Source organism: Haliotis rufescens, unplaced genomic scaffold (genome assembly GCF_023055435.1).
Source record: "Haliotis rufescens isolate VD_foot unplaced genomic scaffold, xgHalRufe1.0.p SCAF_1, whole genome shotgun sequence".
NCBI lineage: Eukaryota > Metazoa > Mollusca > Gastropoda > Lepetellida > Haliotidae > Haliotis > Haliotis rufescens.
In genome coordinates, this window is record NW_025963779.1 from 92,306,337 (window position 1) to 92,320,571 (window position 14,235).

The following is a 14,235-nucleotide window of genomic DNA, read 5'->3' on the forward strand; positions in this document are numbered from 1 at the left end:
TTCACGGGATACATGATTCGCGGTGATGCACTTAAACTAAGACAAAAATGTTGGCCTCTCCTAATGTAGTAAGTTAATACTTTAGCAACGAAAATAGATAGGTTTAAAATTTATCATACAGAACGATATCATGTTTAATGTTACAATTTCGCTGGTTAACACATGACCTTTATATTGAGCGATATATTGACAACCCTACTGTTAATGTCAAAGTTACACTATGTAAACGTTCACACAGTAGAACAAGGAGTATCACTCTTTTCTTATCTACCCATACCTTCAAGAAAGCTGAAACCATCAGATCTGTCGCTATTTCAATGAATAACAAAGCACAGAAATATGTTATTTGTCGCTCCAGTGTAACTTTGTTCTTTTCTGTGTCGAATGAAAAGACCACCACAGGGAAGTAGAGTGGGTATATCAGTCAAGCTTTATTATCCCCCGCCGCGCGAAAGCGCGAAGCGGGGGATATAGTATTCACGACCGTCCGTACGTCCGTCCGTACGTCCCACCTGTTTGTTGCCGCGATATCTCAAGAACTAAACACTGGATTGTCTTCATATTTGGAACTATGGTGTATATACAGACTCCGCAGACACCAGTCGGTTTTGGTGACCTTGATCCCATTTTCAAGGTCACAGCAGACAAATCTGCTTTTAGAGTTGGAAAACGGTGTTGCCGCGATATCTCAAGAACTAATCACTGGATTGTCTTCATATTTGGAACTATGGTGTATATACAGACTCCGCAGACACCGGTCGGTTTTGGTGACCTTGATCCCATTTTCAAGGTCACAGCAGGCAAATCTGCCTTTGGAGTTGGAAAACGGTGTTGCCGCGATATCTCAAGAACTAAACACTGGATTGTCTTCATATTTGGAACTATGGTGTATATACAGACTCCGCAGACACCAGTCGGTTTTGGTGACCTTGATCCCATTTTCAAGGTCACAGCAGGCAAATCTGCTTTTAGAGTTGGAAAACGGTGTTGCCGCGATATCTCAAGAACTAAACCTCTCGATTGTCTTCATATTTGGAACTATGGTGTATATACAGACACCGCAGACACCAGTCGGTTTTGGTGACCTTGACCCCATTTTCAAGGTCACAGCAGGCAAATCTGCTTTTGGAGTTAGAAAACGGTGTTGCCGCGATATCTCAAGAACTAATCGCTGGATTGTCTTCATATTTGGAACTATAGTGTATATACAGACACCGCATACACCTGTCAGATTTGGTGACCTTGACCCCATTTTCAAGGTCACAGCAGGCAAATCTGTTTTTGGAGTTGGAAAACGGTGTTGCCACAATATCTCAAGAACTAATCGCTGGATTGTCTTCATATTTGGTACTATGGTGTATATGGCGGGGGATATTTCGTCACTCTGTGACAAATACTTGTTTCTAAATGAGACGGCCACAGGCCTAAAGTACATGTATACAAAATAGTTGAGGGTACATTTATACAAAAGAATAAACATCAATTATCAGGATAACTGTAAAATGACATAAAGTCGTTGAGTATGTGCATGCTTTCTACGATTCGTGTAATGGAAAATTAACATTGACAGATTTCTAATTGTGACAGTATGTGACAGCCTTCATAAGTCCGTGAAAAAATCATTATTAATGAATTGGATTCTAATGTCAACATAAAATGGACAAACAAGTAAAAAGTGAAATTCATCTTCCATATTATTAAAACTAAACAGTTGACAGATTCTGTCTACTCTTTGAATGATGCAGTGTCCACCTGATTCAATAAGGGGATCGTGAGAGCTGTATCTTAATCGGGCTAACGCCACCCGGAATATTTTTTTAATTTATTTCAAACAAATATTAATCTCTATTCAATTTTGTTTTGATATCAGAATAATGATTTAATTTATTGGACAGATGCATCTTAATCGGGCTAACGCCACCCGGAATATTTCTTAAATTTATTTCAAACAAGTAGTAGTCTCTATTCAATTTTGTTTTGATATCAGAATAATGATTTAATTTATTGGACAAATGTAGAGACTATACCTTGTTTGGAAGTACATGTCTTTTAAAGTTCGGATGAAGTCAACAATAAATCGCTGTGACATAGCTACATTTTGTTCAGTCCACATAAAATCATACCCATAATTAACTTCTTCAATGTTGATTTCGTTAAATACAATCCTGATAGTCTAAAGACCTTGAATGCAATTCCCTTTTAACCAATATCTGTAAGTAGTAGACACACAAGATCGCTTGTATCTGATTCTTTGTATTTTATTGGTTGGTGAACAATATCATTGATTTCCGAGCCATTACTCGTTTCTCCCCTGGGAAGGAAATAATCTCTCTTACCACGAGGCTAGGACAATGTTTTTGTCCGGGTTTGTAAACATCACATATTTACTGTTATGACAATTGAATATTATCATCTCGAATGAAATTAAACCAATTAATTTTTATGAACGGATACATATAGATAATCATTTTTTGAATAAACAAGCTTGCGTTCGAGTTGAGGCTGTGTGACTGGGACAAGCCGTCGTCAGCTGCTACTGCCTTATGGCACTGAAGTCATGCTAATCTCACTGGAAACCATTCTGTCACATACATACACTTACCGATGTCCACGGTAGCAATACTTACTACATCAATCGGGGCTAGTAAGAGGTACAGGTCTAGACAGATTGTATGGGTAGCGTCAAGTCGAGCATAGCATATACAAAGCAGTCGTGAAGACCGGGGAACCTGACGTATTATTCATACACGTACACAACGAAAAGGATTCTAATTACTAGAGGAGGCCTATAAATGAAAGTCGTGATGTCATTGTTGAACGAGCACTCAACGCGAAAGAAATCCCGAGTCGACTGAAAGTGTGGTAATTAAAATCGATTTGCTTTAATCGGATACAAACAATATATGCTCCCTAGGAGAGGTTTTGTTCTTTGTTTTATGTGAACCTGAAGCCAATCAGCTGCTCGAGTGCAAGGCAGCGGCAATACGTCTGAACCATGTCTGTACTCCACCAATAGACACCCATCTGAATGTCAATAAGTACAGTGGTTTCTTCACGCTTGAATTACATTGACTTGACCAAGTGCACTGCACATGAAAAACGTTTCATAACCATCTGGATTTCCAAAAGATCTTTGGGTGGGGGTTTCGCTTGTTACAAACAACATCGCGTTTTCCCCCTATCGTGGGGCGGCTGTGCCACGTCCCTTCCAAGAAAAACACGCAATAACACTGTTAATCCATCCTGATTTATTTATTGAATTGCATGCGGTAACTGAATGATACTAGATTCAAGGTAACGGAACTCTTATCCGGGTCGTCAATGATTGAATGGAGTCGGGTTTAACTGTCATCACTGTGAACACGATGGGGGGAGGCACACAGTACCTGGAGAACCTGCACTGGGAGAATCGTGAACGTTGAATCAGTTACAACATCAGATGTTTTGGGTTTTTTTTAGCCTCAAGCAAACAATACTTACTTTTTTATGCACATTGTATGAATGTCGGGTGCTTCCGATAGGGCAGGACAAGCTTACCCTTTTCGGGAACACCTGGGTTTTAGTGGTCCATCCATATAATTTCCACAGCTATTTGCACTTTACGCCAAGTGGAATCTGTTTCAGCCGAAAATATTGGATGGTTATTCTCTTGCATTGACAATTTATATTGAGATAAATGTATTCGATTCAATTGTGAATTGTGAGTGTACCAATCGCGCCATATCATAGGAATATGCTGCCATCATGTACAGCGTACAGAGCACATCGTACACATATGCAACTGTTGCTACCGACCTGAAAACGCAGTCAGATACAAGGTTTCTAGAGATGTCATAGTTTACAGGCTAGGACCTAGGGAGTGCGATGACGCGCGAGCTGTTAATCGCCGCCGCTGAAGCCAGCGTGGATGTCATCCTCCGGTAATCTCCTTGTGTTTGATGTGAATGGATGCAGGAGTGACCCTCGCCATGCTTCATTGTCTACAAACGGCAGCATTGCTTTATGATGTTTGTATTCATGCCCAATGTTGTGTACCTGACCAGGCGGGAGATGTACTTAGCCAAGATTTATCCCGAAATAAGCACGGCACACAGGCATTGGCAGCGTCGGAAAATGGTGAAATCGATTGAAATGAACATCACTTCCTCAATTGCCGATGGCGGGTAGCATTACTTTCTGTGAATGAATGTTTGCTCTGGGAATGAGATATAGCCATTGAACACTAACAATAAGCTATTTATCAATCTGGGATCTAATATCACGTGCAACGTTATGTACTCTTGTGTTCTTATATTGCCAGATGCGTCAGAAAATGTTGATTGTAAACTTGATATATGTGCTGTCAGCATTAATATATTCTTTTGAAATGGTTCATGCCATGCATATCTGCAACATACAACTGTGGGCAACCATATGTAATTGATTATCGAAAGAAACAGCAGAGGCCTAATTTATCATACCAGGCTGTTGTCAGGGAAGATGCTTGGGGTGAATCAAATCAAATAACAATTCAACTTTTCCCCAATGCGACATTATTTATTTCAGAAGTGAGGTATTGGTGGGCGATTTCTTCTTCAAAAACATTTCTTGAAATGTAAGGGTTTCTTATGGCATGGTATCTCTATCATTTGATCGTCTCGTAAACATACATAAATATGTACACCACATGTTGTTCAGCAACAAATAATCAAATTGTTGCTGAATTTGTTCGAATACTGGGATAATTTGTTATCCCGACCATCGTAGTTCCGAAATATCCATTTTTACACCATGGATTTCATTCTGTCCGGATGAATGGGTGGACATCAGGTGCCATCACTGATTTCACTCCATCATATAATGTTCACAGCTAGTTGCCCTCTACGCCAAAATGTGTTCTGTTTCGGGGTATTATCTTGACTGGTTTTTCTCTTGCATTGACAATTTATATTTCTTAACTAGTATGAAACATGTTTAATTAAAACATTACTTTGATAATCTACCATTACGTCATCAGGTCATTTGGAGGAAAGGCTCAGATCCGAACCCGCTCACCATAGGAAAGAGGACATTTGTAGACGACAAGAGAGTTATCATAGAACACACGCCTCTTCATCGGAACTGGAACTTATTGATCAAGCGAATTCAGCTGGATGACGAAGGCATGTACGAGTGCCAGGTTAGCTCCAAAGCGAGACACTTGAGGCACCACGTGTATCTAACAGTATTACGTGAGTGGTTTTTAACCGTTATTTCATTATTAGCCCTTTAACATCTCTGGAACAAACCGTTTGCTGATTTTTGTATTTCGAAGGAGTATATTGTCAAAGTACATTCATCTCTTTGAAGTTTGAAATAAAACATTTGGGGTTCTGCATTGTAACTATTCTTGGCATTTGTAGTCATTGAAAGAAATATGGTACAAAGTTGGGGAACTTAAGGTGTTATAGATTGAGATATAGGAACAGTATTTGGATTCATTACCTTGTGTATCGAGTGTTCTTTGTAAACCACTTGAAGAGCAGTCTCTAAGTTTATTGTGCCTCTTCATCCTCTCTGATAAGAACAACTCAAAGCAATAAATAGTCTCGATGTCTAGATAGAACGCCTCTGACGTGCAGCTTCATCTGCAGATGAAGTAATTATAATTACTGGGGCGTCAGCGGATCCAAGATTTTCTTACATTTTTCTCAGTTAATGTCCCTTGTAATAAACTCTGATAATATCTTTCTGTTTTTTACAGCAAGTGAAACTCCGATCAAACACAAACCAGGTAGGTGCATATTTCGCATTGTCGGCAGAAACCACGACCAAACGCACTTTCGACGGAAAGAATGCTCGATGATTGCTTTCACTTTTCATCTTGCATCCAACAAACGTTAATACAAGCGAACAAATTGACCATAGTAGAATTCATATTTGCCTCAAATCATCCACTGACTTGGATATGCCTATATGTATGACGAATAATCAGTGTGTACAAAAGGATGCAGATTCTGTTTTGCAATCCATTGATAAAGGGGGGCAAAATTCTATGCTAAAAAACAGAACTCTATCCGAAGCATCTATCACTACAGTGATGATACCAGGTGTCCAATGAGCGGTACCCTCACAGTTGCAAAGGCATGTCCATTCGTCACCTGAAAAAACACGGGAACAGATGGTACAATTCAAAATAGGCAATTGCATAATGCGTCATTTTGGTCACTGATTCGTCAAATTTGGAAATGTCCTCAACATATCTATCATACAACTTTTTGAAAGCTTACTAAAGTCTTGAATGTTATAACCCTGATTAAAAACTTCATCATACTGATATATACTTACAGAAATAGTTTTCAGTTGTATCCCCCTTTCATACATTCATTTTTTTTTAAGATCTTTAAATCTCGAATCAACATAGAAATTTATGTTTTCCAGATATATTTGGCAAAATATAGCATAACTCTTGAACAGTTTTTATGTAGTTTGCTAAATTATTGATTTAACCCGGGAGACGTAGGATCGACCTGGAGAAATGATGATTTGTGAACAATGAACAATGAAGGAGGAACTCCACTTCATAATAGTTTGTGATATAGAGGCCTGACTATTTATGACGAAACTGTAGAAAACGGAAATTTGGTGTATGCCTCCCAAAGACACATTGACATCCATTACCCCATCTCAATCGCTGTACACAAAATTTGTCATGTTACCATTCCATGTTAACAACCACGTGCTGTAATACTTAAATTCTTCCTTCATTTACTGCATTTTATGATGTGATAACTTGCCACAAGGAGAAACCTGAATTTGAAACGAGCTGACGGGATCAATTGGTTATCTATTCTGTCTGTGTGAATCAATAACCTGTTTCCGTTTGAAACAGAAAGATAACTGTGTTTGCTCTAAAGGTACACTTCACATCTGGTTGACGTCACAAACAATACTTCATATGCCATTTCCACAATGCAACAGTATTGCGCTGTATTACTTCAACTAACCAACCAGCCTGGATCATGGCGGAATATACATGTTCACTTTCGCAAAGCTCGGACACTCAACAGTTCAATCCTTAAAAGTAAAAATAACAATAAAATAGTTTTTATTTGAGGATGTACGAACACCTGCACCACGCTAGAGTCATTATCGCAATCATATTTAATTTCAGATGACGTTCCCAAAACACACAATGGCTCTGGTTTGATATATGGTAATCTATGTGTTCATTGTAGACCTCCCCTTCATCTCTGACTGCCTTGGGTTTGACGCCCTCTCACGGCTTCTTGTCTTTTGTTTGCATTTTTACGTATATACCACGCTCGTTGAAAGAGTAAAATAGCTCATACCTTTGATATTTCAAAAGGGCTATTGGAGACGTATATTATACACTGCATGATTGCTTCTATACCCAAAATAAAGAAAATCGTTCATTTTTTGTTTGCAATTCTCGATAGATTAGATTCTAACTATTTATTTTTTTCTCAAACTTTGCGAATATCTGTTTTTTTATAATTTAACTGTAATCGTTATTTGCTCCGGTTACGTTGATTTTTGTCTGAAGTTGGAACCATTATTGTTGTTCTCCATCGTGAAACAGATATAAACACGGTGACCTTTACTGTATGTGTCAGCAAGTATCTCCATTGTCAGGCGTCATCTGTCACTGGCTTACATCTCCCTCAGCTGGGATTCAGAAAATCAGAATCAGATTTAAAAATATGAAACTTACATCTTTGCGGAATGTTTCATAGTCATATATAGTCTGTTCCAAATCGAGTGAATCGTAATTTACCTGTGATGTAATAATCTACATGTCCAGTTCAGTTTTCCCAAGGTACACATGCATAGTGTTGTGAAATATCTTAACAACGTTTACACTGTAGGAATTGTACTACAGGTGTAAAACTACTGTATAGAATAGCAGAGGAAGCTACTAACTCAAGCATGAAACGTGTATGCAAGCATATCTGGTTTAACAGTTCTGCCCAAACTAATGTGCCAAGGAATAACCAATACGTAAGAGGACATAGTTCAAATCAATCATTCACAATAAGACGTGATATGTACTGGCATATGCATTCTTCATCGATATTGGTATTGTTGTGTTTTAGACATCCGAATCAGCGGGGAGAAGTATGTTGAGAAAGGCCAGATGATAAACCTCACGTGCAACGCCACTGGAGAAGAGCATCCCCCCGATGACCTCGACTGGTTCAAAAACGGGGATAAACTTTCTTCTAGCATCACGGATCAGATTGCTATACAGAAACGTGTGTCCCTCACAACACGGACAATTGTGAGCATTCTGCAAATCAGCAATGCGGGTATGAACGATGCTGGAGTATATATATGTCGGACCTCGGACCTACAAATCACCAGCGCTAGAGTTAATGTATTAAATGGTATGTTGACGTGTTGTTACACATAAGATTACCAGGAACTAGTCTGGGGTGGTTCCAGTGTTAGCATTAAATATTACAGTGCAAATAGTACATTTTGTGAATCGAACCATGTTCTAAGTCTTGTTTAACTGGGGATATGTTACTTGAGTGATCTAGGCCAGGAAACAGATGTCAACAGACGAGTATTGTTCCTCTCGAAATAATGATTCTAACAAGGAATGCTATTTATCCCGGGCCTTGTCGTCATACTATGCATTGTACATACAGGATGAATACTTTAGACCCGTGAAGATCCGGGGTAGAATAGGTATTGAGCAGCCTATGCTTGCAATAAAAGGCGACTATGCTTGTCGAAAGAGGCGACAAACGGGATCGGGTGGTCAGGCTCGCTCATTTGGTAGATGCATGTCATCGTATTCCAATTACGTGGATAGATGCTCATGATGTCAATGACTGGATTGTCTGGTCCAGACTCGATTACAGACTCACGTTATATAGCTGGAATATTGCTGAGTGTGGCGTTAAACAACAAACAAACAAAACAAAACATGTCACTTTGTTATGGATAGCACCTTCTTTTATTCTTTGTACGACGCTTAAGCAGTCACCTGATGAAAGGGCAAGAAGTAGCTCTGAAACGGTATACAAAGATAATAGAAGCTGCCATCCATAAAAAAACTCTCCTGTATTCAAGTTCTCTCAACTTCTAAATGTCTATCAAAGACTACATGCAGGAGCTGACCAGTTTGTTTTTATAATTAATGGTGGTTATGTTATATTTTTTTTATAATATAACCACCAGAAACACGCTGACAAGAAAACAAAGTTTTGTATGGTCATGTCTTAGTCCACAGGATCATATCCTTATGATTGTATGTCTGTGATGCCTAACGGTGGGCATGAAATGTTAATCGTTTCACAAAATTTACAATTCCTCATTTCATTTCAGCTCACACGTACAATGTGAAAAGACGTAAGTTGATTTTTTTTTTAAATACAGCAGGCAGTGCTTTAAATGTGACATACTGAGTATCATGCTCAAGCGATGTAGCGTTTCGTGAAAAAGGATTTTAGTTCCTATTTTTAACGCACGAGGTTGTATTAGTAATGCTTGTAACGTGGGTATACGTGTTGTTAACGATTTAATGGTTACTAGCATTGGAAACATCGATTATGTTGTTACTATACAAGGAGAGAAAATGAGTAATTGTTACCGTACATTTTCACAGAAATTGAGTGGCTGTTACCGTACATATAAACAGACATTAAGTGGTTGTTACCGTGCATATACACAAAATTTGTGTAACCGTACATATACACAGACATTGAGTGGTTGTTACCGTACATATACACGGATATTGATAGGTTGTTACCGTACTTATACACCGAAGTTGTGTGGTTGTTACCGTAGATATACACAGAAGTTGAGTTGTTGTTATCGTACATATACAAAGAAATTGAGTTGTTGTTAACATACATATACACAGAAGTTGGGTGGTTGTTTCCGTACATATACACAGACATTGACTTTCAAGAAAAACTATTTGTTGTTTTACAGATGAAAAGGACAAGAACAAGGCGACGTCAGCCGCCTCTGGTGGTTCCCAACTTGACAATGGGGCGCGACCTAACACTGCCCACTCTGTAAGCGTTGTGTTAACAAGTGCAATTTTCATGTTTCTCAACAATGTCACGTGAACATTCACTCCAACTATAAACCAATGGTTGTATATCTTCGTCATACTTTCATGAACACTCAGCATTGCTCACACGCAACGGAGACGGATTGGTCGATGTTCCCATGTTCAGACAACACTGTTATAACGACTGTTGTGATTGACAGTGAGATTGACGAACAAAGCTTAACTCAGGGGAAATGTGATGATGATCAAGAATTACATCTTGATTTGTTGATTTCGTCAACATTGACGTATTCACATGCGGGACATGTACTGTCGGGACAGATAATTCAAGGACATTTAAGCTGGGATATAATGACACTCTCCCGACTTTTATAAGCACGATTTGTTTCTAAAGTGCAATCAATGTATATTTTAGATAAGAAACAAATATCTGATATTTTTAACGACTGATTATCCCATCGGTAGAACTAAACAAAACAGGAGGTTGGTTTCTGGTTCTTGAGCTTTCATGTTAAATGTGCTGACTTGACGCCCCTGTCCTCGTGAACATATGGCATGCCATACACCAGGAACACTGACACACCGTGTGTTACAGACTGCACATCAGCATATCATCAGATGCATGTCCAACTCACACAGCGGCACAGGACCAGGATTATAGTGCACATGATGTTTGGATCGAAAATGCAGGAATTCAACACGAACGGAAAAGAATCAGCTGTTATCATAACGGTTAACAATCAAACCTCCGGTACGTGTCATGTTTTAGGTGAACCTCATATCATGTCATTTGAGTATATGTGATAAACCATCAAGCCAGTGAAGACAAGCCACCGCGATGAACAAACCACCAACGATGACAAGCCACGGAAGTACCCGTGGAGGGAGAACAGTGTATTTCCCGGAGCAGCCTTTGTGGTGGCGCTTACACGACATCCACAGACGTATGTGTACATATTATTGAAGGGTGGGCCTGCCCATCATTGTCAGAAAGAGATGTACATATGATTACTGCTTATTTATGACCGACGATGTCTCATCCACGAAGGTTCTGATGTATGTATATACTAGTAAGTAAACGGGATGTCGAGATGCATAATCATATTTCAGACACCTTTTTAACAAATTAGGTCTATCTCATTTTACACAGTGTGAAATCCCACTATTTATGTAAGTTTGTATATACATGTATATCACGCATATACTGTCAGATGTTGTCTTTACGTAACACGTGCAAGATTGTGAAAAGGTCATGTTTTTATAATCTATCCAACCGTTCCATAGTTTACTTTCTGATTAATTGTACCTGACTTTGCTGAACCTAACTTCATGATTCCTAATCACTTTCATCTGTCATATCCAGGTGAAAATGTGAAGACCCTTGGTCTGCGCAGTCCGTGTTTCGAGCATTTCGTTACAGATAAGGGTACATTTCGATCGTGGTATGTGTGGAAATGTAGGTCTTAAATTGTACATGTTGGACTTGAAGGGTGTGTTATGTACAATAGAGCTGTCCTAGAAGTACGACCAAGTCAGGTGTCCTGCGTGAAAAATTGAGAAATGATAAGATATGACATTCACATTACAGCGATCGTGGTGAGAGGTACGGTAAACATGATCAATTAAACGACGACTCCTGACTGTTATTAAACAGGTTTAACTCCGTTCATTTAGCATCTTGTGATGTATCTGCTTATAAGGTTGCCGATACTGTTAATTACAGTGTCACACAAGACGTCATCATTTCCGATATACCACTACAGGATCAGATAGAGACATCTCGTGCACGCTGCTCAGTTCTCAGTTCCGTCGCTGCATTGTTGTCAAATTACAGTCAACTTTAAGTATAACTCAAAACTTTACCCTGCTTCGTTTTAACTTATAATCTATAGCCACGCTTTGGAAAGTGGCGCATTCATAGAAGTATTTTCTTTACCCGTCTTGATAATATCAGGATGTGAAAGAACCGAATATTCAGACTGCTGTCACTTTCTGACACTTCTGAAAGAAGCTCACGTTAGACATCACACAAACCAGGCTGCACCTGGACTAGAATGGAGTCATTATATGTATATACATATTTATATTATGTTGATATTTAATAAATATTAGAAATAAAAAAATGAGCATCTACGTGTTTATCTTGCTTTGTTGTATATCAAATGGAACACAATGTTTTGCAATTTCCTTTAATATAACAACTGGAACACAATGTGTTGTAATGTCCTGTAATATAACTACTTCAACACAATGTGTTGTAATGTCCTGTAATATAACTTCTTCAACACAATGTGTCGTAATGCCCTGTAAAACAACTACTGAACACAATGTGTTGTTGTGCCCTGTAATATTACTACTTCAACACAATGAGTTGTAATTTCTTGTACTATAACTACTGGAACACAATGTGTCGTGATGCCCTGAAATACAACTACTGAAACACAATGTGTTGTAGTGCCCTGTAATATAACTACTTCAACACAATATGTTGTAATGTCCTGTAATACATCTACTGAAACACAATGTGTTGTAGTGCCCTGTAATATAACTACTTCAACACAATATGTTGTAATGTCCTGTAATACATCTACTGAAACACAATGTATTGTAATGCCCTGTAAAACTCCTACATCGCTTTGTTACATTGAAACTTCCCAGATGACACGAAATCTTCGTCCTCTACCTCGCTGTATATACTTAAAGATCAATCGATCCTGAATGAATATTCCATTCTTGTTATATGTTTATTATAACGTTAAAACAATTCACAGGAATTCAACATCATAGAACAACTTTTCACATTCTGTATTCCTCGTTGCCAAGGTAGTGATGCGGCACTGGATTGTCTTCAGAAGCGTTTCAGAGAACTCCTTTTTCTTCCCCCATTAATGCATATCCCTGACAATAGATGGAATGTGCCCCTCATCGCCCCCTCGCCCCTGCCCCCAGTATTATCTCAGCAGCTGGCTACACCTGTGTTGCATCACTCTATCCTGACAGTAAAAACACACTAGGGAAATGCTGCCTGTTTCGATTTATTTTACTTGTAGGATACGGAATGAGTCAAGGGTCCATCTTATCGCTTTACACTCGCTCGTATACCTAGCTGTCGCTGTAACGCTTCAACACCCTTCTTTACCGTACAAGCTGTAAAAACGTCAATAGATTTGCTGTTGATAAGTATTCGTGTTTATCTTCATCAAGCCATTGCGGGCGTGCGTGGGTGGGTGACTTCAAAGGAACTTCAAGAAACGCAAGTGTGTTGGAATCATTTCCATTGGCGTCGTGGAAATGGTAGGTTTGTATGGTACGATTACTGAAGTAAACACGTTGGTGTATGATCAGTGTAAACATATATCAGTAGCAAGAAAAAGGATTGTGCACCTGTTATTGTTCTAATAAAGAAGTAAAGAGAGTTTAAAGTTTACCAAAACGCGACAAACTAAAAGAAGCCTTTGAGCTATATTCGAGAACAGATAAAGTTATACATCACCAAAATACTGTTGATAGTCAAATAGGACCTTGGAATGTGGTTATGTTGGAGAGATCCGATACAACGTAAGCACTGTGAAACGAGTGAGGAATGATGTAGACAGTCAAATACTTGGTGATGATGTACACAAACAAATACTTGGTGATGGTGTAGACAGTCAAATACATGGTGATGGTGTAGACAGTCCAATACTTGGTGATGGTGTAGACAGTCCAATACTTGGTGATGGTGTAGACAGTCAAATACTTGGTGATGGTGTAGACAGTCCAATACTTGGTGATGGTGTAGACAGTCCAATACTTGGTGATGGTGTAGACAGTCAAATACTTGGTGATGGTGTAGACAGTCCAATACTTGGTGATGGTGTAGACAGTCAAATTCATTAGAATGGTGTAGACTGTCCAATACTTGGTGATGGTGTACACAAACAAATACTTAGTGATGGTGTAGACAGTCAAATACTTGGTGATGGTGTAGGCAGTTAAATGCATGATAATTGTGTAGACAGTCCAATACTTGGTGATGGTGTAGACAGTCAAATACTTGGTGATGGTGTAGACAGTCCAATACTTGGTGATGGTGTAGTCAGTCAAATACTTGGTGATGGTGTAGACAGTCAAATTCGTGATAATATTGTAGACAGTCCAATACTTGGTGATGGTGTACACAAACAAATATTTGGTGATGGTGTAGACAGTCAAATACTTGGTGATGGTGTAGACAGTCCAATACT

General features: G+C 38.9%; 1 protein-coding gene across 2 annotated transcripts in view; it reads left to right on the forward strand.

Annotated features, from left to right (window-relative positions):
* LOC124134158 (kin of IRRE-like protein 2) overlaps positions 1-12,140 on the forward strand; it is a 55,844-nt gene extending 43,704 nt beyond the window's left edge. Inside the window, exons 3-8 of one of the 2 annotated variants that reach the window (XM_046498837.2) lie at positions 4,997-5,210; positions 5,723-5,752; positions 7,133-7,174; positions 8,076-8,366; positions 9,316-9,339; positions 9,925-12,140. In XM_046498837.2, coding sequence (XP_046354793.2) covers positions 4,997-5,210; positions 5,723-5,752; positions 7,133-7,174; positions 8,076-8,366; positions 9,316-9,339; positions 9,925-10,064 — 741 coding nt within the window. In that variant the 3' untranslated portion in view covers positions 10,065-12,140. The remainder of the gene's footprint in view (positions 1-4,996; positions 5,211-5,722; positions 5,753-7,132; positions 7,175-8,075; positions 8,367-9,315; positions 9,340-9,924) is intronic. The other variant, XM_046498838.2, reaches the window with a different exon arrangement.
* Positions 12,141-14,235: the final 2,095 nt, after the last annotated feature.